This window comes from Micromesistius poutassou (genome assembly GCF_964030765.1).
Source record: "Micromesistius poutassou genome assembly, chromosome: 13".
NCBI classification, from domain to species: domain Eukaryota; kingdom Metazoa; phylum Chordata; class Actinopteri; order Gadiformes; family Gadidae; genus Micromesistius; species Micromesistius poutassou.
This window is the reverse complement of record NC_140283.1, coordinates 13,895,345-13,919,253: the sequence shown is the minus strand read 5'-3', so window position 1 is coordinate 13,919,253 and position 23,909 is coordinate 13,895,345. Positions and strand designations below refer to the sequence as shown.

The 23,909-nt window shown below is 47.2% G+C and overlaps 1 protein-coding gene across 2 annotated transcripts in view; it reads left to right on the top strand.

Annotated features, from left to right (window-relative positions):
• met (MET proto-oncogene, receptor tyrosine kinase) overlaps positions 1-23,909 on the top strand; it is a 50,889-nt gene that overhangs the window by 6,443 nt on the left and 20,537 nt on the right. For both annotated transcript variants that reach the window (XM_084477451.1, XM_084477450.1), the window contains exons 3-10: positions 14,283-14,486; positions 17,786-17,914; positions 18,055-18,231; positions 19,677-19,834; positions 20,805-20,919; positions 21,418-21,554; positions 21,685-21,849; positions 22,520-22,619. In XM_084477451.1, coding sequence (XP_084333577.1) covers positions 14,283-14,486; positions 17,786-17,914; positions 18,055-18,231; positions 19,677-19,834; positions 20,805-20,919; positions 21,418-21,554; positions 21,685-21,849; positions 22,520-22,619 — 1,185 coding nt within the window. The remainder of the gene's footprint in view (positions 1-14,282; positions 14,487-17,785; positions 17,915-18,054; positions 18,232-19,676; positions 19,835-20,804; positions 20,920-21,417; positions 21,555-21,684; positions 21,850-22,519; positions 22,620-23,909) is intronic.

Genomic DNA, 23,909 nt, shown 5'->3' with positions numbered 1-23,909 from the left:
TACAGTGTGTAATATAATTCAAACTGGGTAACATTTTTGAACCATGGTCATTTTAATCTGCCCTCCTTTTTTAATGAACGCTTTGTAATCGCTGGTTTGAAATCAGATTTAATTTCCATGGCCACAGAGTTTGAAGAAAAGGTACCCACCACACAACAAACAACACCCTTCTCACTTATCTCTAATGGTTCCTGGTTAGTACAAAAATAACATAAATCAACATTACATAAATCCAAATAAATCCAGTGTGTAGAATGTAATATGATACAACACCAGTCTTGGGTGTAGAGAGGATAATAGATTAGATCTGGTTTTAATGGTCGGAAGTTGAGCTGAATCAGATGCGCTGCTGTATGAACCCATGAAGAAATAGTGTTCCACATTCATATTCACGACAAATGGAACCATGTCTTCAGTGCAACATGACCAACCAGCAGGGACACTGAATTACCCTCAAGGGAATCAACCATTGCATGTGACTTGTGTTAGCCATAAACACATTAATATTATTCTATGTACGATAGATCTGTTAAAGCCTCTTTGTCTATGCCTTTGGGTTTTCAGGTCAGGCCAAATGAGTCAAACTGATGCATCTCCCTCATGGCATCTATCCTGGACCACCCCTTTAGCCTAATTTCCCCTCTGTATCGTACACTGCAAATATTTCACTGAGTGGATCAAACCACGGGCAAGCATGCAAAAAGGGTAATTGAATAGTCTGTTTCAATTGAGTCGTCTCATTTGTTTATCTCGAGTTACTCAAATACATGCAACGCTCACTGACTCCGTTGACGTTAACTGACGCCAGTTATAAATCCCTCGTAGTGCCGTTTAAAAAAATAAATCGAGGCTTTTAAGACGTTGGCTTAACAGTGATTTTTAGAGATCACAAGTAGCAGCGATCCTATTGGTTGACCAGGCCGGTAAACAAAGCTGAAGCGCACCGCTGCCGATCCCGTTGGCCGCGCTGTGGTTGTCACGCTCTAGCTTAACATGCCACAACCTGCGAATACTGTCACTAAGCTGCCATTAATTCAGCCTAATTCTCCCCCCCCTCCCACACCCACACCCCTGTTCTGGCAGGAGAGGAATTTGCCATCGCCCTCCTACCAGCAGATCCGCCCAGCCCAAAAAGTCACTTTCCTCACCGTGCCGCGAATGCGGGAAGTGTCTTCCATCGCGTGGCTCCAGAGAAGGAGACAGAGCAGGTGGTCAGGAGGTGTTGTTGAGCAACACGCCTTCTGCCCCCTCCCCCCCACCCATCCCTGCTGGTTTTGCCTTGCATGGCTGACACCTGTTGGTGTGCAAATGTGTGTGAACATGGGTGTGTGAGAGTGTGTGTGTGTGTGTGTCGGGGCTTAACATGCAAAGGGCTTCTAGTGGCCATCGGGACCAGAAAAGCGCTGTGCGATCGCAGCGCCGTATTCGCAGTGGATTCTCAACCTCGGAGGCAATAGCGAACGATTGAATGGGAGAAATGTGACTGTGTCCCATTGATTCTCCTGAGCATAAGATCAACAAATAAAGGAAGCGTGTGAAGGAGAAGTGCAAAGGCCTCTGTGGCTGGTCCCTGGGTGGGCTCCCACTGAGGAGGAATCAGCAGTGCTGGTATCCACAAGCCTGGGCTTGCTCACGGGAGTCCATCATCCAGCAGAGCCCCTGTGCTACGCTGCCACCTCCAGAGTTCATGTTCTCGAGGTGCTTGTCCTGTCCTGCCCTCCTCACTCATAAGCCCGTGTTTTTGATAGGAAGTTAATCGTGGAAAAATCCACACTCACACAGATGCAGGTACATCTTGCCTCGATAAGAGTTCAACTTCCAATGTGTTTGTGTTTCTGTGTGTGTGTGTGTGTGTGTGTGTGTGTGTGTGTGTGTGGTTAAGATGGGTGGAGAGGGAAGAAGCGATATGTGTGAACAGAGAGGACAAAAGAAAGGGACAGAGAAATGGAGAGTAATAGGTAGATTAGGATCTGTTAGGATATGTTTTTCATCCAATGTAACTCAACAACACACACCCGTACCTACGCACGTACAACCTGGCAACCTAATGGTACGCCTAGTAGGCACATGCAGCAACAAGCACACATGCCCACAAACACACACTCTCCCAGTGTAGCAGTTGTTATGTTATTTGTTGCTTGTTGATAATAAGAAACACGACCACCAGGGCCTCATGGAAATTTGTTGCAAATGAACTCCCTCACTCGAGACACAAACACGAACACACTCTCTCACTCACTCACTCACTCACTCACTCACTCACTCACTCACTCACTCACTCACACAGCCCTGTACACCAAATCATTGAGGCTGGTATCAATGATTCATGTAATTCATATGACTAATGTTTAGCTGTCTGACAAGTCTTTTGTTTTGTTTTCATCAACCCGACAACAACACGTTTTAACAAACATAAAAACACACTTTGAACGTTCACCCCCCATTCTGTGCACATCTGCCGGCGATTCCAACACAATTCCAGCCTTACGTGTTTTCACATTCGGCCAAGGCAAGTGTTTATTTTAGCTCTTAAAGAGTTAATCATTAGCGAGAGGGATAGAAGTTTCTGGTTAGTAAAAAGACACAGTATGTGTGTCTGTTAGTCCAATTCTGCAGCCTTCTGTGTGCACTTCTTATCAGGCTCTCTAGATAAAGATGGAGTAGTTAATACCACGGCTGTCTCCGCTTGCAAGCTGTCTTCCAACAACCAGTGTGGGAAATAACCTCCAGGAACCATAAGGAACAACGAGGGGGGGTGGATTCGGGACGGGCGACTCAGAGTGGCGGCTGGTCATTTTTATGGTTATATTTTTACATTTGAAGGGGCACTGAACACTGTTTAGGGATGTGGTTGTGTGTGGAGCCCAGCGAGCTGTTAACCCTGCAGACAGGGCTAGAATGCACTGCAGCTCATAAACAGCTTTATGAGTGTGTTCCACACATAACACCCTGATGCTTGTTTTGGCTGCTTTACTTTGACTGCTTCTTAAGGTTACAGACGAGATACTATACCCGTAATGCACTCTTACAAAAAAGATATTTGCACTGATGCTTAACATTTCAAACAAGATTATTCTATCATATTCGGTTGCAAACAACATACTTTGGTCCAACTTAAAGTTGGACTAAAGTATGTTCAAAGCGTGTTCGATGTTCAAAGTGTTTTGAGTTGAGTTTCCAAACTCTGGAAAACAATGCAACTATAATCAAGCCTTCCACTCACAGTAATGTAATCTTTTCCCCCTTCGTGAAAGCTTGTCTCTGAAGACATTTCCTAAACGCTTCGTCTTCCTACCCACAGAGAGACCATGCCGTAGCCCCGGGCTATACGAAGCACTTGTTTGGTGCAGTTAAATATGAAGCTGCCCTGCTCTGCTGAGCCTCATGCGTCATGGCTCAACATCACGACCATGTCGTGCCCTCGCCACTCCTCTGTTTCACCACATGACGAAAGAGTTCCTCATCCTCTGCTCAAACCGGTCTTCTGGATGAAGATGCATGGCAACCCACCTGCCCCTGTGGACGTGCACCTTTTCCATAACCCCCCCCACCCACCTGTGTTACCAGTGGCAGCCTAGTTCCTACCCTGGTGCCCCTGGCCCTCTGCCTGCTCATTTGGAACGGAGTCAGTTCAAATAAACTGTGGCAATGTTCGTGAGACGATTAATGACTTTGGATTTGGCGCTCGCATTAATATATGTCCTCCCTTTTTGAATTGCCTGTCAAGCAAGTTTTGCTCTCAAGGCAATGTTCACCGTCATATGTAATGGAATAAAAACTAATCAAATAGATTAGGCAAACAGCCCTGAAGCAGGTGAGTCGACTGTTCCTCAGCAGGGAAAGAAAATAGTCTTCAGGCAAAAGAGATCACTCCTTTTGCTACATTTTTGATTATTAAGGCAAATGCTGGATAAATACACATAAGGCCCACATTCTATAAAGGGTTTTATTGATGAAATTCTTCTTTATTCACCCTCTAAAAACCCCATATCCTTCAGTCATACTAGCACACACAGACTCAGCTTATATGGATTCCAGCTTCAATAGATAGAAAAAGGTAAGGTGCACACTGCCCTAACAAACATCATCAAACACAACATCAGGCTAGTGTGCCACGATGGTTGGTGGGTGTCGGCTGTTTGTCTGATGATGGATGCAGAACATCAACGTCAAATCGGTGTAAGCAAAGTTCTAAAGTTGGGTGTTGGATACAGCTTAAACCGCTCACCAGCACAATGCTGGTTGGTGAGATGAGATTATGGGTTTTAGTCATCAAAACCAGACAGGACTTCTCCTTTTTGTACCAAGAAATGTTCCACCTCTCTTTTCCTTTAGGAGCAGACACCGATAGCCCATAAGTAGGTTCACATAAGTAGGTGGATGCCACGCCATTCCACAGGAAACAGGGCTTTTCCCTGGAAGTTGGGGTCCCTGATTCCATTCACTCAGTAATCCCCACACAATGGAAGTGAGGGGGATTGAGCCTGAATGTGGTCTACAAGCATCAAAGGGGGAATAAAGACGCACAGGACCCCCACGACAACCAAAGCCCACGAGAAATAAAGCCCTCCCCATCCCACCACCACCAACCCCCTCCCCCAACAAACCCACTCTGAGACAATGGGCCACAAACCAGGGTGTTGGGGTTGAGGGGGGGTGGTTGAGGGTGTCGGTTGTGGACTCAGCAGTACCTAGCGTCTCAGAGGGATGGTCTCTGCAGGTTTTGATCTCGTCCTGGGTTTGAGTCATATTGCCGGAGAGACAGACAAGCTTATACCTGAAGGGGGCTCAAAAGCTGTGTGTGGAGATAGGTGTATCCAAGCCTAATGGACAACCGCTGCTAAGGCCTAACAGGGAGAATCAAGAAGGAGAAAGGTTTCGGAAATTCCTTCCTTCAAAGTATCCCGAGGGCGTTTGTAAGATTCCGTGGACGGCAAAATTAGTTTGTGTCATGTTGATACATTTTGGACATTTTGGATTTTGTTTTTATGGATGTGATGGGATTGGGTTTCGTTCCTGCACACTCTGAGAGGGCACCGCACACGTTTCAACTTGTTTAATGTTCAGCATAAAGGAAGACAACATCACTTGTCTTTGTTTCAGAACATATCAGAAACATATAGCTGCTGGCTGTGTGCTGGGGAGTGGAAGATGCACTTGAACTCCCTATAATCCGACATGATCCCGATGTGTGTGTGTGTGTGTGTGTGTGTGTGTGTGTGTGTGTGTGTGTGTGCGTGTGTGTGCCTGTGTGATTGTGTGGGTGCGTGCCTGTATGTGATTGTGTAAGAAATACGATTGTGCCTGTTTTGTGTTTATTTGCATAAGGGGCCATTTTGCTTTGCAAAATACAGAAAACATCTTCCAGCTTCTTAACAACCAGAACAGGCCCCGGGACACCAATGGGTAAAAATGGCTGCCGCGTTGCAAGCGGGCTCGAAATGCATTTCAACAGTTTATGAGTCTATTTTCTTAACATCGGTTTTCATAAAGCGCTGCATTCAGCAACTCTTTGATGAGGTTTCTGGGCTGTTTATTTTTGCTGCGCTCTTGAGCTGCGGCAGCATTTCCAAGCATAACTCCCACCCTGTTGCATTAGCTTCTTCTCTGACACACTTGGCACACAAGGTGAATACGCCATGGAATGCAGCCCTGCAATTAACACGAGTTCTCTGGGAACCGTCCGTACCGCTGTCCCCCCGTCGCCCTTTTGCTCCGGCGTCCGTCTTCCTGCCCGGGCCATGGTTTGTTTAATTTCCCACTGCCCGGTGCTGATCCACTATCGGTATTGAAGCGTAGCGTGTAGAACCATGCCTGCTAGATCCCATCTCATCTGATCAGGGAGCGAGGAGAAAGGAGACGGTGTTGGCTGCCTGATAATCGTCTGTCTTTAGGCACCCAAACACTGGGGGGTTTATAGAAGCCAGGTTATTGGGATTGGGTTGGAGACACACACACACACACACACACACACACACACACACACACACACACACACACACACACACACACACACATACGCATATGTGTTCATACACACACACCATTGCATGCATGCAAACGTCAGCACCCGCTCCCGCACACTATTGCATGCAGACACAAACACACACACACACACACATTAATCGTACACACACACACACACACACACACACACACACAGACATCATCACATGTGAGAGCGAAACCTTTAATCTGTCTTCCTGCAGCAAATCAAAATATATGAGCCAGAAAATGAGCGTGTGAGGGGGGTGGGGTCGAGGGAGATAGCAAAGAGAACGGACAGCAGATATAAAGATGAAGAGGGACAGATACAGGAAGAGAAATGGAGGGAGACATTCAGAGAGAAATTCATAAGTACACTCAGATAAACTGTCACAGATAAACATGTCCATGGAGAGGCCAGCAGACTGCTGTCTTCATGTCTGCGCCTCAAAACGAGGGATAGGCCCTGATGTTGGCTCCCACGGATGGATTTGATTATTCCAGATTCTTAGGAAGCAGGAATCTGGACAACAGGTTTTTTTTCCCCCATTCTATTTGTTTTTTATGCTGCATAACTTTGAATCCTGTGGATTGTTTTTCATGATTTCACGGTCTTTGACAGCTGGGAATATTTCTGAGCGGGCCTTCCTTAGCTTTAAGAGCCAATTAGTTTGGACACTTTCACTGAAGCGGGCACAGTGGTGTAACAGCCGGGACCCCTGAGTACCCCAACATAGTGGCTGCACCAATCAATACAAGAGGCTAATGAAGGCATGGGACTAAGCTATGGGAGTAAGCTAATAAAGGCATGGGAGTAAATGATGAGCAGTGCCAACTCCACATCGCCTACCAAGCAAGCAATAATTCTTCGTTTACACGGGCGGGTGTCTCGCACTAATTAAAGGCATGCGCAAAGCTGGCTGCTGCCTCCATGGAAACCTAGCTTTGGAAAATGAGTGAACTACTTAGGAATTGATCTTCTCTCTTCTCTTGTTTTTTCATTAGAATAATTTATTCTTGATCAAACTAGGTCTAAGATATAATAATGATATATATTTATTTGATATCTCTTCATATATAATGAGACGTATGAAACAAGTAACATTTTGCATCAGACCGATGAAAAGATCGAAACAACACGGAGAAAGTGTCTGGGGTCTGGGGATGAAGGAACGACTGGAGGCAAACCACAATATGCAAGACCTACACACCTTGATATTCATTCCCCATGCATAGCCTTATGTAATGCTTTTCACATGCCACATATGAGTGCTTATGAAAAGCGCCCCGGATTCGCCTGTGATCGCGGCATGTAACCCTATATGGTCTGAGAGATGGGGAGACAGTGTTCGTGTGGAGCAAAATAAATGCCATGTTGGGGAATTGTTTCTCAATGTGTTCCAGATGAATGGCACTATATGTCAGCGTCTGCTGCTGCTGTAGCTGACGTGAGTATCCCGGAGAGAGAGGTTGATCTGTGCCGCTACTGCACACTAGAACTGCCCCGTTCAACGCCGGTATAAGCGGGTGTCGGTGGGGGGCCAGCGAGGGACAGAGGGGAATTATATAAAAGAGGCTTCTGTGAATAGCGCCCCCAAAAAAAACATAAATTCTTTGCTGTAAACGGACAGCAGCTCGCTGCATCTCGTGCGCCTCAATGTGTTTTTGTGTCACATAATTCCTACTGCCCCGCTCTCCAGAAGTGGCCGCTGAGACACCGTCGTTGATCTACGCGAGAAGAGGCGAGCTCTGACAGACAGGGCTGACAAACGGCTCCTCGCCAGAGACTCAGTGAGGATGTTTTAGTCTCTGGAATGAGGCGAGGGAGATGGAGGGTGCAGCAGCCTCGCGGTTCAGATGGTGGCGCTTCATGAAGTTACAAGTGATTTGTGCTCCCATACAGACCCGCCAACCCCACCCACTTAAGTGCATGCACACACACACACACACACACACACACACACCACACACAGCACACAGCACAGCACACAAACACACACAACTATGAAGATTAACAACACTGACAACTGTGTGTTTGTGTGTGCGCTCAAAGGAGGGGTTGTGAGGCATTGAGCATTTTGGAACCAAATTGTGAAAAGTTTGAGTGGTGGAGAAACGAGCACTCGATGGAGCCTAGTAAACCAAAGGAAACGAGAGAGAAGGAGGCATAAGAGCGGCTCTGTAGAACAGGTGTTCGAGGAGCTTCCAGTCTCTCTTTCACTGGCTCTCTGTCTCTGTCGTTTGCTTTTGCTCTGAATGAAAGAGAATGAGTTTTTCTATAGATCTTGGATGTATGTAAAAGTGTAGCTTTTTACACGTTGAAATACATCACAATTCAATTGTATATAGATTCAACACAATGTTATTTAGTGCTTTAATGTCAGACTGGTATGTATAATGCAAATTATATGTTAAATAAAGTAAATAATGTAACATAGAAATCCATCATTCTTGATTGAGATTAATATCTCAAAAAACAAAACAGTGCAAAACAAAAATGTACAATGACCAAAAAATACATAACCTCAATAATCTGAAGAGAAGCTGAGCATACATGCAGATGCACAGTTATCCGCACATCAAGGAAACAAAAGCATGGGCATGCAGACAAACTTCCACAGAAAATTAACAATGAAAAAAAAAAAGAACAATGAAAGTGTTTCCAGCATATTTGCATGTGGGCACGAACACACACACACACACACACACACACAGTCACACACAGTTACACACACACACAAACACACAGTCACACACGGTACGGTCATTATAGCTGAGAGTCATGTTGCAACATCGCTTGTGTTTTGAGTCCAGGTGGAATAAAGCCTACCCTCATATGTTCACAACACTATCACACACAAACACGCAGACACACAACCACAAACTTCCACAAACGTCCGCATACTCACACACTCGTTTCCACATACATAGCCATATGCGCAATTCTGCATGCCTGTGAATTTAGCTTTCGGTAAAACGTGCATTTTCACACACCCCGACGACAGGCCAGCCTGGTGGCTGTCTGGGCCCTACAGTTGCCACGGGGCCCCGGGGGTCAAAGGGCTGTTATTCTAGTGAGAGTGCCAGCTGAGGTGCAGGCTGGGTCCGCTGCGGAGGCCACGTCTGTTCTCAGCCCCGCCGCGGCTGCCTTATCACTTTCAAGGCAGTACAAACCTAGAGAGCCAGCATGGGGCTATCTGAGAAGCATGCATGGTGCTATGTACTGCTAGGATGGCAGGATGGTCTCATGCTTAAAGGTGTTGGGACAGTTTGTAAGGTTCTGGGTTTGAACCCCAACCCCCCCCTGAAATTTCCCTGAAGGTTTCCATGAGAACGCTAACCTATCCTCACCCATTCCTGCTTATTCATTTCATGACATGTATGTAAAAGGACATACAAAACATGCCTATATGGACTTGCTTTTATGCCGACAATGGCTGTACTGATTTGCATAACCATGCATCTGTTGAAAAAGTTAAAACCGGTTGAAAAGGTGATGCAGTAATGCAGGCAAACATCATGCATGTGTTTGCATAATTTTCTCCTCACGTATGGAAATATCCCCGCCGGTGGTCTCTGTCAGCAGGTTCTATTATTGTTGTGTATATGTATGTGTTCAAGCCTCACTCCCCATTTCATTGTGCTCCATTTAGAAAGGCCGTCAACTACTATGTTTTATATTTATTATTCATATGGTTATACGGTTATGGTTGGAATGGTTCCGCACCATATCTACTAATAGTGTCTGAATCTTTCATCTTTAAAACAGTATAAACGTTTTAAAAAAAATAACCCAAAAACGGGACGGCACCAAAAACAATTTCAGCCAATGAGACGGCACCGGAGCCATTGTGTTTAACATGGTCGTCTTCGGTTACCCTTTAATAGGCATTGCAGTGTGCACTCACACTGCAGGGCCCTGCAGGTCAGACTGAGCAGCGCTATAGGGACTATCATAGTGAGCTCCAGCGCTAGCGCCACGCAGATCTGCTTTCACTCCCTCTCTCTCTTGACCTGTGTTATGCCGAGGGGCACGCAGCCTGGTGACGCTGCTTGGCTCAGCGCTGAAACTCTAGCACAGGCCCGTTGTGTGATCGGGACAATAAGCTGGGGCTGCTTTAAGTGTGTGTGTGTGTGGGGGGGGGGCCAAAGGTGTGCAACATCTCGCATATCGACCCCTCGGCGCCGGGTTTGACTGCAGAAAAACACGTTTGTGTTGCAGAACGGCCATCGGTCACTCTTGATGTCGTTCCGTGCGATTGAGATCACACAAAAAGCGGGTGCTTTTGTGTGACGGGTTCGGTGGCATTGGCAGTTCTGCGTATTCTTTGAATGCCACGTTGAAACCCAGAACCGGCTCGCTCCCGGGAGGAGGCCAGACTGCGTGTTCTGGAAGCGTCCGTCCGTCCGTTTTGTCTCTGAGCCCACGGCGAAGCCAAGCATAATAGCGGCGGAGCTTCAAACAAGGGCTGAAAAAACAGCTGTCCAGCCGCCAGTTTTCCCTGCCTTGATCTCCTCTATACCTTCACACAGACAGGGGAACGGCCCTCTCCCTCTCCCCCCCCCCTCCTCCCTCTCCCTCCTCTCCCTTTCCCTCCCTCTTTCCCTTCCATCACTCTGCTCTCTCTCTCTCTCTCTCTCTCTCTCTCTCTCTCTCTCCCCCCCCCCCCCCCCCCTTGCCCATCAGATCCACTGGTCCCTTCCACGTTCATCCCCCACTGATGTCCCACTTCGCTCCGACAAACACCTTCACGAGGCACGTTTGTTTGCTTTGAAAACACAGAACCCCACTCCCCCCCCCACACACAGACACACACACACACACACACACACACACACACACACACACACACACAAAAGCATGTGTGCACACACGAATAAACACACACCACTGGGGTGTTTTCGGAGCAGCATGGTGGAACGGTGTAATCTGTGTGGAGCCCGGGGCACATGATGGCTCTATCTCCCTGAGTCTAGAGAGGGGCCCTGGGCTCTGGAGGCTTTCCCAGGGTCTCACATGTGCTGGCTGTTTTTTCTTCTCAACATGCTGACAGAAGAGTTTGATGTATCATCCCCTGGCCTGAATATGTTATAGGCAAAAGAAGAAGCTCGGCATGGATGAGATTTAATGTGCACAAACACACTTACACACGCTTACACACACACTTACACAAACACACACACACACACACCAATGTGCGCACACACATGTGCATGCACACACACATGCATGCATGCACACACACAGACACACACACACCGCACATCAAAGGGCCTGTCTGTCAAGTATTCTAAATAGGGGGAGAGAAGGTTTCTTTCTTTCCCTGTCTCTCCTCTCCTCTTCCATCATCCACGTTTGTAGCCTTCTCCACCTGACATGTTTTGCTTTGTCAGTGCTGTAGCTCCTGTTCACGCAGGGAGAGCACTGTCACGTGTTTTCCTCCATGCATATAGTCCATCGAAAACCTAGGACAAATCAATAGAGAATATCAAAATATACAAGCATTTCACTGTAGTTGCAGTCACGGTGTTAATAGCCGCACAATCCAGATAAAGTCGACTTGCTTGTATTGTTCTACTGTAAATGTCAAGACCTTTGTTTGAGCTCCGGCCGACACCACTACCACCCAACCCTCACCCACCCAACCTTCCTCCCCCCACCGCGTCATCACAGCCCCTGCATGACGGGACCCACAAGAATACCCTCTCATTAGATTTATTCCCCTGCCCATTGTTCTCCTCTTCAAAGCATCGTTCCACAGGTCTACGTGCAAAACCCAAAACACAGCCGTGTCCCTATGAGCCCTACAGGGTATTGTAGGTCGATGGGGTGAATCAGGCTAATGGTTATCATTACACGCTCCCTTTGAGCCACCAATTACTGTGGTTCACCAATTACCTACCAGGTCACTATTCACCACTAAGTCTTCTTGTGCAGTCTTGTGTAGCTCAATGGCCAAGTCCTGGTGATGCTGGGGAATACTTTAGTCAGTGCTGTGTTTCTCATTGGCTGTCAGGGTTATGGGTTATATTCTCTGTGTTTCTCATTGGCTGTCAGGGTTAGGGGTTATATTCTCTGTGTTTCTCATTGGCTGTCAGGGTTAGGGTTATATTCTCTGTGTTTCTCATTGGCTGTCAGGGTTATGGGTTATATTCTCTGTGTTTCTCATTGGCTGTCAGGGTTATGGGTTATATTCTCTGTGTTGTTCATTGGCTGTCAGGGTTATGGGTTATATTCTCTGTGTTTCTCATTGGCTGTCAGGGTTATGGGTTATATTCTCTGTGTTTCTCATTGGCTGTCAGGGTTATGGGTTATATTCTCTGTGTTGTTCATTGGCTGTCAGGGTTAGGGGTTATATTCTCTGTGTTGTTCATTGGCTGTCAGGGTTAGGGGTTATATTCTCTGTGTAGTTCATTGGCTGTCAGGGTTAGGGGTTATATTCTCTGTGTTGTTCATTGGCTGTCAGGGTTAGGGGTTATATTCTCTGTGTAGTTCATTGGCTGTCAGGGTTAGGGGTTATATTCTCTGTGTTGTTCATTGGTTTTCAGAGTTAGTGGTTCCATTCTCTGCATTTGCTCAGCGGAAACCGCGGCAGGCAAAGCTGAGCCTCTCTTACAGCAAGGCGACCAAAGGGGCATGTAATGGTTTCCCCCAGCCTGTGTAATCCCTCCACCCCACCCCCCAGCCGCCTTGTCCCTGGGGGTGCTGTGACCCCCAGGGGATAGCGAGAGGTCATGGGTAACTAACACTGAAGTAAGTAAGAGTGGAGGGGCCATGTGACCGGGGTCAAGGACCTCAAAGTGCCACCAAAAGTCCGGCCCGTCAATAATTAACGAAACCCGAGGCAGCGACGCGAGGCCATGACTAAACACACAGAGCGGCAGCACAGCAAAAAAACGATCAGGGGGGCTTGATGCAGAGCAGAGCCCGGGCACCCCCCGGATAGCCTTTTTTGAGGGCGAGGTTAGTGTACAGTACAGCAGAACTTAGTGTGTAAACCAGTGCAATCTGCACCATGGTTTAGATATTGAATGTCATGGTAGTGGTACTGTAGGTAGTGATACGGCCGATCTCACAGCTAGGGGTTCCACCTGTCAAGGTCAATCTTTACGCTAAAGGAGAATAATGGATAGCAGGTATAACATAACAAGGTCATAGTGTAGGGGACGGTGAGGCTAGTAGTGGGCGGGGGAGGGGACGAGTGGGGCCGAGTGGGCAGTGGGGGGGTGAAGGGGAGGTGAGGGTGCAAGCCAGGGCACCCTGCCAAAACAAGAGGATGGGAGGGAGGTGGTGGTAGGTGGTGGTGGGGCTGGATGGGGTGACTGATATGGAGAAAACTGTCTGGCGATTCCCCTGTACGCTCCACAGGGCCCAGTCACAACAAACCGGGCGACCGAGTGACCAGTGAACACAGTGGATATGAGAGAGAGAGAGAGAGAGAGAGAGAGAGAGAGAGAGAGAGAGAGAGAGAGAGAGAGAGAGAGAGAGAGAGAGAGAGAGAGAGAGAGAGAGAGAGAGAGAGAGAGAGAGAGAGAGAGAGAGAGAGAGAGAGAGAGGTGTTTAGTGTTCATGGAATGCACTCCGATCAGAAAAAACAACAAAAACAGGGCAGCAGTCCCTCTGTGTGTCCCAGGGATCTGTCCACTGCGTCTCCACATCCCAGCGCAGAGTGGGCTACCGTTGGCCACGCTATGAGCTCAGCCTGATGAAAGAGGAGCTTGAAGGGTTCTCCAGGCCTCCTCCACACACACACACACACACAAACATACACACACACACACACACACACACACACAGGGCCCAGACATGAAAGCAGATCCTGCTCTGACACAGTGTTATACTAGCTGTGGTTCCAGCAAGTGCTTTTCCCCTCTGGTGATCGTTCACGTAAATAACATGCAGCTATGATGTCGGCGCTTTCTCTGATGAGGATTTAATGAATTTACAATTTCTTGTTTTTTTCCCCTTTGTGTCTGTGCCCATTTTTTGAGAGCCATGCGTCACTTTCTTATTTTTGACCTTCCGTCAAGACCTGCGTGATCACGACGGGTGCAAAGGGTTCAGAGCTACGACGTTAACTGCAGTGCGCCTCTTCTCTACTATCTCTCACTGCAATAAAAACAGCAACGCCAACGTTTTGCATGTGTAAATCTAAGAACCCTAATACGGTCTTCAACACGGCCATCTCCTACTGTGGTGGAGTTATTCCTACTCTCATCCTGACCTTAGTATATTCATCCATATATATATATCGTGTTGAGGGCATTAAAGGAACGCGTGCTTGTGGTTTCCCCAGACCGCTTCGGACGACTGCGGCCTCCACGAGGGTCTCAACGAGGGCAAGGAGGGCGAGTACCGCCTGGAGGTGGTCCAGGACGCCCAGCGCCTCGAGTACTGGCAGAAGGACCTCGCCGGCACCCTGGTGACCTCCATCTCAGTGGCCATGGTCCACGGCCACACCGTGGCCTACCTGGGCACCGGGGACGGACGCCACATACAGGTAAACTGCGAACCGCAACCGCAGACACCATTCTTTACGGGTGTGTTTGCTTATGGAGGATTTTTTTTTTAAAAAGAGAGAGAGAGAGCGAGACAGGTAGTCATCCTTATTTGCATTGAAAATGCAAAGAAGGGGTTAGGCAAAGACGGAGCCCCTCACTGTCTTCCCCCGTCCTCACCTTCTTTCTGCGTGCAGTACCTGCTGGATCTAGCCCGGGTTGCCTTCTTCTCAAGTCACATGTAAATGAAAGCAGACTTTTGAGGCAGAGCAGGGAAATTCTGAAGCCCCAGGAGACAGCAGGGAGAGGTCGACGACAGGTAGACCCTGGCAGGGGAGGGGGGAGGGGGGGGGGGGGGGTTGGGGATTGGAGGCAGGGTGGGGGGGGGGGGGGGGGGGGGGGTTGGGGATTTTGACCACCATGTGGGGTGTGTGGAGGAAGAAGCATTCTTGTTTGTGCACTCATTGAACCTTGACCCCCAGTTGCCTGGTGGGCCAACTAAAGCCCAGCTTTGTGATGTCTTCCTCTGACACGTGAGCAAACATAGCTGGTTTTGAAGGAACAAACCTGTGCTGGAGTCCATTTGGTCAATGTTAGGCTTTTAACCTGAGGTTAAAAAGGAGTGCATGTGGAAAGGCTTTTTCTTTAGAGAGATTCGATGAGAGTTCAAAGTGAAGGAAAGGCAAAAGTTAGCACCCAGCAGGCATTTAAATACCCATAGCTGTCATATATACTCATTCATGAAGGTCTTTGTTATGTCTTTTCCTCAAGACAACATGATGGAACGTCTTGAGCGCAGTCTAGCACTGTTGAAAGTCCCATGTCCTACTCACCTAAAGATTAGAACAATTTCCCAGCCTGCTTTTGCCATTTTTTTTCCTCGCAATGTCTTGCATAATGCATAGACAACAGAGTCGAGCTTGGCGCTACATGCTAACACATACATAACACATCATGCTCTGGGACGCCGTAGCTTGGTGCTAACGCAGTGCAATGTCGCTACATGCTGCAGTCGGCGTGCATCCGTAATCACTCTCCATATAAACATAGTTGACATAGTTTATACATGCTTTAGGGCCGCCGTTGAGTGACGTGCTGCTCAGACGGGGAGTAATGCATGGCTGATGTGCACAGTCAAAGATCGGCATGTATGATTCTGCTTGTTTTTGAAACACAATCAGAAAACCAGCGGTTGGAGAAACGGCCCAACAGCTGCAGGGGCGACCCAGGGGGAGGGGGGGGGGGGCTGGTGGGCACAGGGGGCTTACGACCACAACGGCACGTTAATGGTGAATGGACGCTCCTCGATGACACGCTCTCTCAGGCACGGCAGGCTATAGCGCCCGGGCCCCGGACCCCCGGGCCCCCGGGCAGCTGTTGTCCTCCCTCCTCCCTCCATCCTTCTCTCCCCTTCTCTTTCCTTTCTTGTGGTTCGCTCATTGTCTCAGAAAAACCAAGAGGGAGCTGCAAAAGGGGGCGAGGGAGCAAGGAGACCAGCTGGGGCCCGCTGCCAAGAGAGGGAGGGTGGGAGAGAAAGAGGGAGAGAGAGGGAGAGAGAGAGCCAGAGAGAGAGAGAGGAAGAGAGGAAGAGAGAGAGGGATCTGGCACGAGAGAGATATAGAAGGAGAGAGATAAGGAGAGATTGAGAGAGTGGTAAAGTGAGATTGAAGGAGATTGGGTGATGAAGAAATATATAGAAGGAATAAAGAAAGTAAGGTGAGCGTTGATAAGCAACCAGAAATAAGAAGTGAAAAAGTTGTGAATGTAAGTAGGCCTAGCTTTGGGTAAATCCTGTTCACCTGTGGGCTTTTCTCTACATGTAAGCTCACCCACACACAGAATCGCTAGATACAACCACAATCTATACTGCCGCTTGCTCAATGGCACCTCCGCTGTGGGTCATGACAGTGTGTTCATATTCCAACATCACATGGCTTCCAAACCAGCAACCCGGTTGAGTGATCACAGGCATACAACCCGTCAGAGAAACTAAAACTGCCAGGCTCTCAAATGTTTCTGTGCACGCAGCGTTGCCAGTGGTCCTGCAGACTGCCACACTGAACATAGGAGACAGAGAGAGACAGAGACAGAAAGTCCCTGCCGGACTCCATTCTGGCGTAGGGAGATCTTCCCACAGACTCTGTGGGAATAACACAGGCCCTGTGTTTATACGAGACCCCCCTCCACAACCCCTGCTAATACAATAAGCTGTCATTCAGCCTGCTATTAGCTCCAGAGAGAGGCCTATTCTTATAGCAACTCTCTCTTCCTCTCTCTCCCTCTCTCACCCTCCCTCGCTCTCCCTCTCTCTCTCTCTCTCTCTCTCTCTCTCTCTCTCTCTCTCTCTCTCTCTCTCTCTTTCTCTTTCTCTTTCTCTTTCTCTTTCTCTCCTCCCCCCCACCCCCCACCCCCCACCCACTTGTCCTGGCTGTTAGACATCAGGTGAAAGAAGAACAAAACTATTCCCACAGAATGCTGAGGCTAGTGTGTGTGTGTGTGTGGTATGGTGGTGGTGGGTGCAGTGTAGTTAACAGGTGTGATGTAAACAGTACTGTACACGGCTTGAGAGACCACAGGCGACCATTAGGAAGCATGTTCTCTCTCCCTTCTCCTTCATCACAGCTCGGGGCTTGTAACCAGAACCTAACCACCAATGATAAATGTTCTACCAGGTGTGACAACTGCATTGTGTGTGTGTGTGTGTGTGTGTCTTCATGTTTTAAACACCTCACGTCATGTCAGAGTATGTGTGTGTGTGTGTGTGTGTGTGTGTGTGTGTGTGTTAGTTTTAGTTTGCTATAAAACGTTGTCACTGGCTTACTGTTGTACTGCCTAAGCTTGGAGGAAAATCGAGTTGTTCCGCTTATTTCCTTACCTTCAATGCAGCTCTTTCTACAGCTTTATTACAGAGGCAGAAAAAAACAGCATCTCATCAGTAGATGTCCTCAGTTCAACCCCTGTGCCCTCTGAGAAGATTAAGTGATACGGGCGGCAAATTAATATTTGGCCAGCCCCCTGTGGATATTGTCCTCTACCAAGGTGCAGGAGAGCCACCGGACAAAGGGGCCTTGTGTCTCGTTATGAGTCTCTGGGCAGTACCGCAGCAGTTGAGCTCTGACGGGTCACCTTAAAGGAAGGTTGAATCCATTCAAATGCCTACAATGACTCCCACTGTAAACCATGCTAATGCAGGATGGTATTGTATGCAGATGCCCTTTGGACGACTCTGTGCATACTTCTTTGCCTATAATAGAAGATCTTCTAAGTGTTAACCCCCCCCCCCCACCCCCCACTCTGCCAGGTTCTCTTCTCCAGGGCCGCATCCCCCCACGTGAACATCCGTCTGGACTCCCGGCCGGTCTCGACCAGCATGGTTCTACTGGACCCCAACGGGCCAGGAGGGGCTCTGCTGCTGGCTACAGGAAACAAGGTGGGCTTCTAAGTCTCTTTCACATGCACATGGCTTTTTTTTTTTAACAATATTTAACTATATATTCAACTTTGAAGTTTAATATTAATTGAATATAAAAGGCAATATTATTAAATGCAATATTAAACCCTCCCCATTAGATCACCAAGGTTCCTCTGACCGGTCCCGGCTGTGGTCAGCTGACATCCTGTACTTCCTGTCTGCTGTCGTCGGGGGTGACGGGATGTGGCTGGTGCGATGGCCGCTGTACCAGAGCCAACGAGTGCCCCTCGACCTCCCGCTGGACCCAGGACTACTGCACCCCGGTTATCAAGAAGGTAACGCCATGGCAACCAGGGCAACGCAACTCTGCCACAGAGAGTTGGATCTAAAAACGTTCTCAGGCTAGGAGCAGCACCAGTCTTACCGTCAACCCTTAGGTTTTTGTTGTCACTGTAGGGTTGATGATGATGAGGATGATGATGATGATTATCATAGTAGAGACATGGATAAAAAGATTGATTTGTTGGTGTAACTAAGGAACCTGATCACTGTTTCACTGTTTGAGGTTCACTGTTTTTCTATATTCAGTGTGTTACATAGGGAAAAAGGATATTGAATATATTGAATGATGTATGACATACCAGCATACAGCTCAGGCCAAGGAATAGCATCCATCATAACCCGATCCTTTTATAGCCTTATAGTCTCCCCTTGTGTCTCTCGTGTCAACCTGACCAGTAGAAAACCTCACTGGAGCAGAACTATTTTACTTCCCACGCCGATGGTAAATGTCTCTGTTTAACACATCACCCGGTGACTTTAGGATTGGATTCAGAGTTAGTTTGTTTCAAATATGATAACGCATTTTTGTACACGTGTGTGTGTGTGTGTGTGTGTGTGTGTGTGTGTGTGTGTGTGTGTGTGTGTGTGTGTGTGTGTGTGTGTGTGTGTGTGTGTGTGTGTGTGTGTGTGTTTCATTGTGGATTTCCGACAAGGGACTGGAGTTGATTTAGGGTTATATATATATATATATATATATAGCATGATAAGGTTGGATTACAACAAACTGCAGAGTGCATAACTACACTCATCGTAGACTCTGGGAAGTGGCTGAAACCACTGGGATCTCTGTGTCTACCCCATGATGATTACAGGCCTTCTGGGTATTTCTGTATATTTTTGCTAATCAAATGACATCTCTGAGCAAACCTTGGCTACCTCTTGCACAGCGTATTCGACAGGAGAAGTTGAACCGACTCTGCCAAAGACACCACGTAGCGGAATACCAAAATGCTCGAGTCAGATTTCCATACAGGGCACAAAACAGCCGTAGTGTGGGGGAAAATATATTGCCTAAAAATGGCATTTGGAGCTGCTTTCATGGGAATAACGTCTTTGAAGGTTTCTCCCTGTTAGAGGATGATTGTAGCGACAGAGGAATACCCATTTAGAACTAGGATACCGCTGGCCTGCTTTGTTTTAAGCTAACACAGATCAACTGTGAATGCAGTATACTGTGATTTGACTCTATTTGGAGAGCACAGTTGCGGCCTCATAGAGCTTCAGGCATGGCTTTTCTTGACATGAGAGTCCATCACGTTTAGCATACTGTTGGAGCTGCCACACCGCTAGACGTGAGCGTTCTGATCTCAGCGTTGACGTCACGTTGTTAGCATCATGAGCGTATATATATGCATATTAGCATAGCATCTAGCTCAGCCGCCTGTAATATGCGTGAACGGGGGGAGGCTAAACGTATTCCCTCCTTACCTTGGACCAGGTGTGGCCGGCCTCTGGGCCTTTACGAGGCAACACTGTCGTGACGATCTGTGGGGAGAACTTTGGCTTCAACAAGACGGAGAGTTTCAAGTCCTCGCTGGTGACGGTGGAGGTGGCCGGTGCTGCCTGCAAACTGTACCGACAGGACCGCCTCAACGGGTGAGAGGAGGCATCACTCTCAGCAAGCTGCCATTTTTGTTGTCGATTTATGTGTTTGTTCATGGTTGTTTTATGTGAGTATATATGTATTTTTATGTACACGTGTGTGTGTTTGTGTGTGTGCGTACACTAGGCAATCTCAACTGGGCCTGAGTACGGTTGCCTCTTGTCTCTTGTCATCCAGCTTGGGTGTCGGCTCATTAGCATCTGTAGCATGGCCTCTCCGAAGTGTACTGAGGCCACAGAATTTAACTGTACTTGAGTACAGATGGCGTGCTCACACTAGCCAAACGATCTAGACTTTAGGGGGCAAACATACTTGGGCACGGTACAGATGGCCTAGTGCAAGTGCGCCCTGAATGTCTGTGTGTGAGTGCTTATTTGTGTTGAGTTTGTGTGTATGTGCTTGTGTGTATGTGTGTGTACACTGCATACCAGTGTGGGTAGCAGCAAGGGGGAGGGGGTGGGAGGGTCAGCAGATAAAGGAGCGTTTAGGACTGGAGGGCCACAGTGGCTTATAGGGCCCGCTGGGCTGTACAAATACAAACGCAAAGACCCCTTCTCAGGCAGGGTGAATGGGTGCTCAGAGAGCGCTTCACATTCTACACATGACTCCACTAACTGCTCAATTGGTAAAAAAAATTTGCAAAAAAACCTGCTGCGTCGAGACTTTTCCGCTCCACCGAATCCTCCAGGACGCGGTCAAAAGCCCCTTCGTCCGAAAAGACCGGGCCGGTGCTCCAACGCTATAGTACACCCATTGTTTACGTGTATAAAAACATAGTATGGATGGGGGAAGAAGAAAAAAACAAAACACAGCCAAGCGCTTCCTGGTTTGGAGGATCACCTCTTTGTGCTGTGGGAGGAGGCGGGTCGTGGCTCAATTAGGACCATGGGGCTATCTGGCTCCCCTGCATGGGAATAATGGCGTCTGTGTGTGTGCTGTGTGGGTTTGTTTGTTTGCCCATAGGTGGAATGAGCTGCAGTGTTCCCCCGTTTCCAGTGGGAACTTTACTCCGTCCGGAAGGATCGTCAAGGTCTCCAGCGGTCACAAGTTTGACCAGAAAGAGGCTTTCTCTTTTGTGGTGGGTCACGTAAAAATGTGTCGGCTTTTCTTCGTGTTTTTTGTTTGTGTGTCTTGTGTGGTGTCTGTGATTTACTGGCGTTGAAGACTACCTTGTTAAAATAGAAGTCTTTATTGTCGTGGGACTCTTGAATAGATTTAATGTGACTGAATACGGACACAGTAATGCACTTCAATTGAAGGCACAAGCACAATCATTAAATAACAGCCAACATTGAATGACACGACAAACACACAACACAAGTAAGACACAAACATGCGAATACACATATACACAAAAAACAATCTCTCTCTCACTCTCTCTCTCTTTCTCTTTCTACTACTATTACTACTACTACTGTTACACTACCACGACTACTACTACCACTACCACTACCACTACTACTACTACTACTACTATAACTACTTTGTGTGTATGTTGATGTTTGTGTGAAAGAGAGTGAGTGAGATAGAGAGGTAGTTTTTATCCATGTGACTGACCCGTCCTACCTCCACCCAGGACCCGGTGATTGAGGAGATATTCCCAGAGTTTGGGCCTAAATCTGGGGGCACCGTGCTCACCATCAGGGGGGCCTTCCTGGATGCTGGCAACAAGAGAGAGGTCACCGTGGGAAACGCTGTGTGTACGATCCAGAGGTCAGTCTATGGGTACCTTTCTTATTATAATCTCTCTCTAATACTTTCTTTCTCTCTATCTACCTAAATTTTGTCAATGTTTTCCATAAAACTTACTTGAATATACCTTCCCCCCCCCCTCCTTTCCTAGCGTCATCTCCACAATGCTGATCTGTAAGACCCCGCCCTCTCCGGAACCATCCAATCAGCCGGTGACCCTGACACTGGATGGGGTGGAGCGGCGGGCCCCGGTCCCTTTCACCTACAACCAGGACCCCGTCATCAACTGCATCCAGCCCTCGCGCTCCTTCATCAGGTCTGACGCAGTGCAGTGTGGCCCCTGTCCGGTCCGCTCTTGCTCACTATATAAACCTGTACTGCAGCGGTGTTAAAGTAGGGTTGAACACAGATGTGCCTCGTGACCTTAATTACGGGCACTGGCATTCCCACAGAACAGACCCGTAATAAACTTAAAGAGCTACATCTGTTTTCACCCCTACTGTAACACCTCTGTGGTGAACGGCCTATTATAGGTGCACTGGTATTGATAATGGATTGGGTCATTAATTGATTGATTGGTTGATTGATTGATAATATAATTAGACAGTTAAAACATCTTATTAATTGAAAAATGTATTCAAAAGATAAACAATATAGTCAAATGTCAAGACTTTATTTGATTTTGTCTCGGGTCAACAGTCTGGCAGAACACTTTACAGGGTGTTGAGTAGAACCTGAGAGCTGGAGCCCTGAGACCACCTTTATGTACCTAATGCAGGATATAGAAGCAGGATGAATACCCTGAGATGCTCTGCGGCTATGATTGCATCTTAAATTTCACAGGCACAGGAAGCACGTAGGAGTTGTGGTCTCAGACTCGGTAGCCACTAACGCTAACAGCAGACCCTCCCATTGGGAATCTAGTGTAACTTTGTCTGGGACGCTAGAGGCAAACCGAGCTGATGTCTTCCTGTCCTCCCCTGCAGTGGCGGCTGCACGTTGTCGGCTCATGGCTTCTTCCTGCAGTCCGGCCTGCAGCCCCAGATGTTCCTCACTGTCCTGCACGAGGGCAAGGTCTTACATGCGGTGAGTAGGCTCCACATTTGCCTGATTTCCAATAGAATATATCACAATGTATATTGTACTTTATATATTCAAAATAGAATATATCACAATTTATATTGAATTTACATCTTAAAAATAGTATATAGCACAATGTATGTTGTATTTATATATATTCAAACTAAAGTATATCGCAATGTATATTGTATTTATATATATTGAACATAAAGTATATCAAAATGTATATTCTATTTATATATAGTCACAATAAAACACACACATCTCAGTAAACCTCAATAAAATGTCTTTAACTTCACTGTTGTACTGTTCTGTACAAGTACTGCAGTAAATTGTATCCACATGTAATAAATAAAAATATGAGGGAATAGGGATCCAGCTCTTGATTTACTTCCTGTTGGATTTATGTGCAATATGAATTGTAAGAGCAGGATTAAGAGGGTAATCCGTCTTTTTTTTTTCTTTACTATTCGGAGGAATGACATTCCTACAGTGTCCGGTCATGTGTGTGGTATTGTCATTATGGGCATTAACATCCTGAAAGTCTGTATGGATTTGATGATGTGGGGGAAAAAGGAAATTGAAATTGTGTTGTCTGGAGTAAACTACACTAAACCCCAGAGACCCCCTCCCCCCTCCCACACACACATACTCATACATACACACATACTCATACACACACACACACACACACACACACACACACACACACACACACACACACACACACACACACACACACATACACACAGAATATCACACTACACCCGCCTCCCTCCAAAGTTCCAGCGCACACACAAATCCATCATAGCAAAATGTGGCATTGTTATTTCAATATTGTTGGTTCGTAGCATGATGAAATGTTAATATCATAGCGTGAAAAGCTCTACCCCGTACTAACCCTCTGAGCCAATCCTTGGGCCTTCACGCCATGTCCACACGGATAACCGTCACCTAACTTGGTTGCTCAATGGTTGTTGTTGAAACAAAAGCTGCTGCTTTGAAATAGAGAGGAAAGAGAAATGGTACAACTCCCAACCAGAACCTTCTAAAGTCCTCAGTTTCAGGAATGAATACAAGTATTAGGGGAAAGACGTTGATTGTAAAATAACTGTATTCATTGAATAATAGATTAAGTACATATTGAGGACGTATTTTTAATTAATCTCTCAATAAAAAAGAAACAAGGAATACTTACAGCCTTACTCTGCTAGATTTAAAATATCAAGGATTTTATTTATTTGCTTAGGTATGTTTGCTTTGGTCATTAAGTTTAAGTTTAGGAAGTAGACTGGT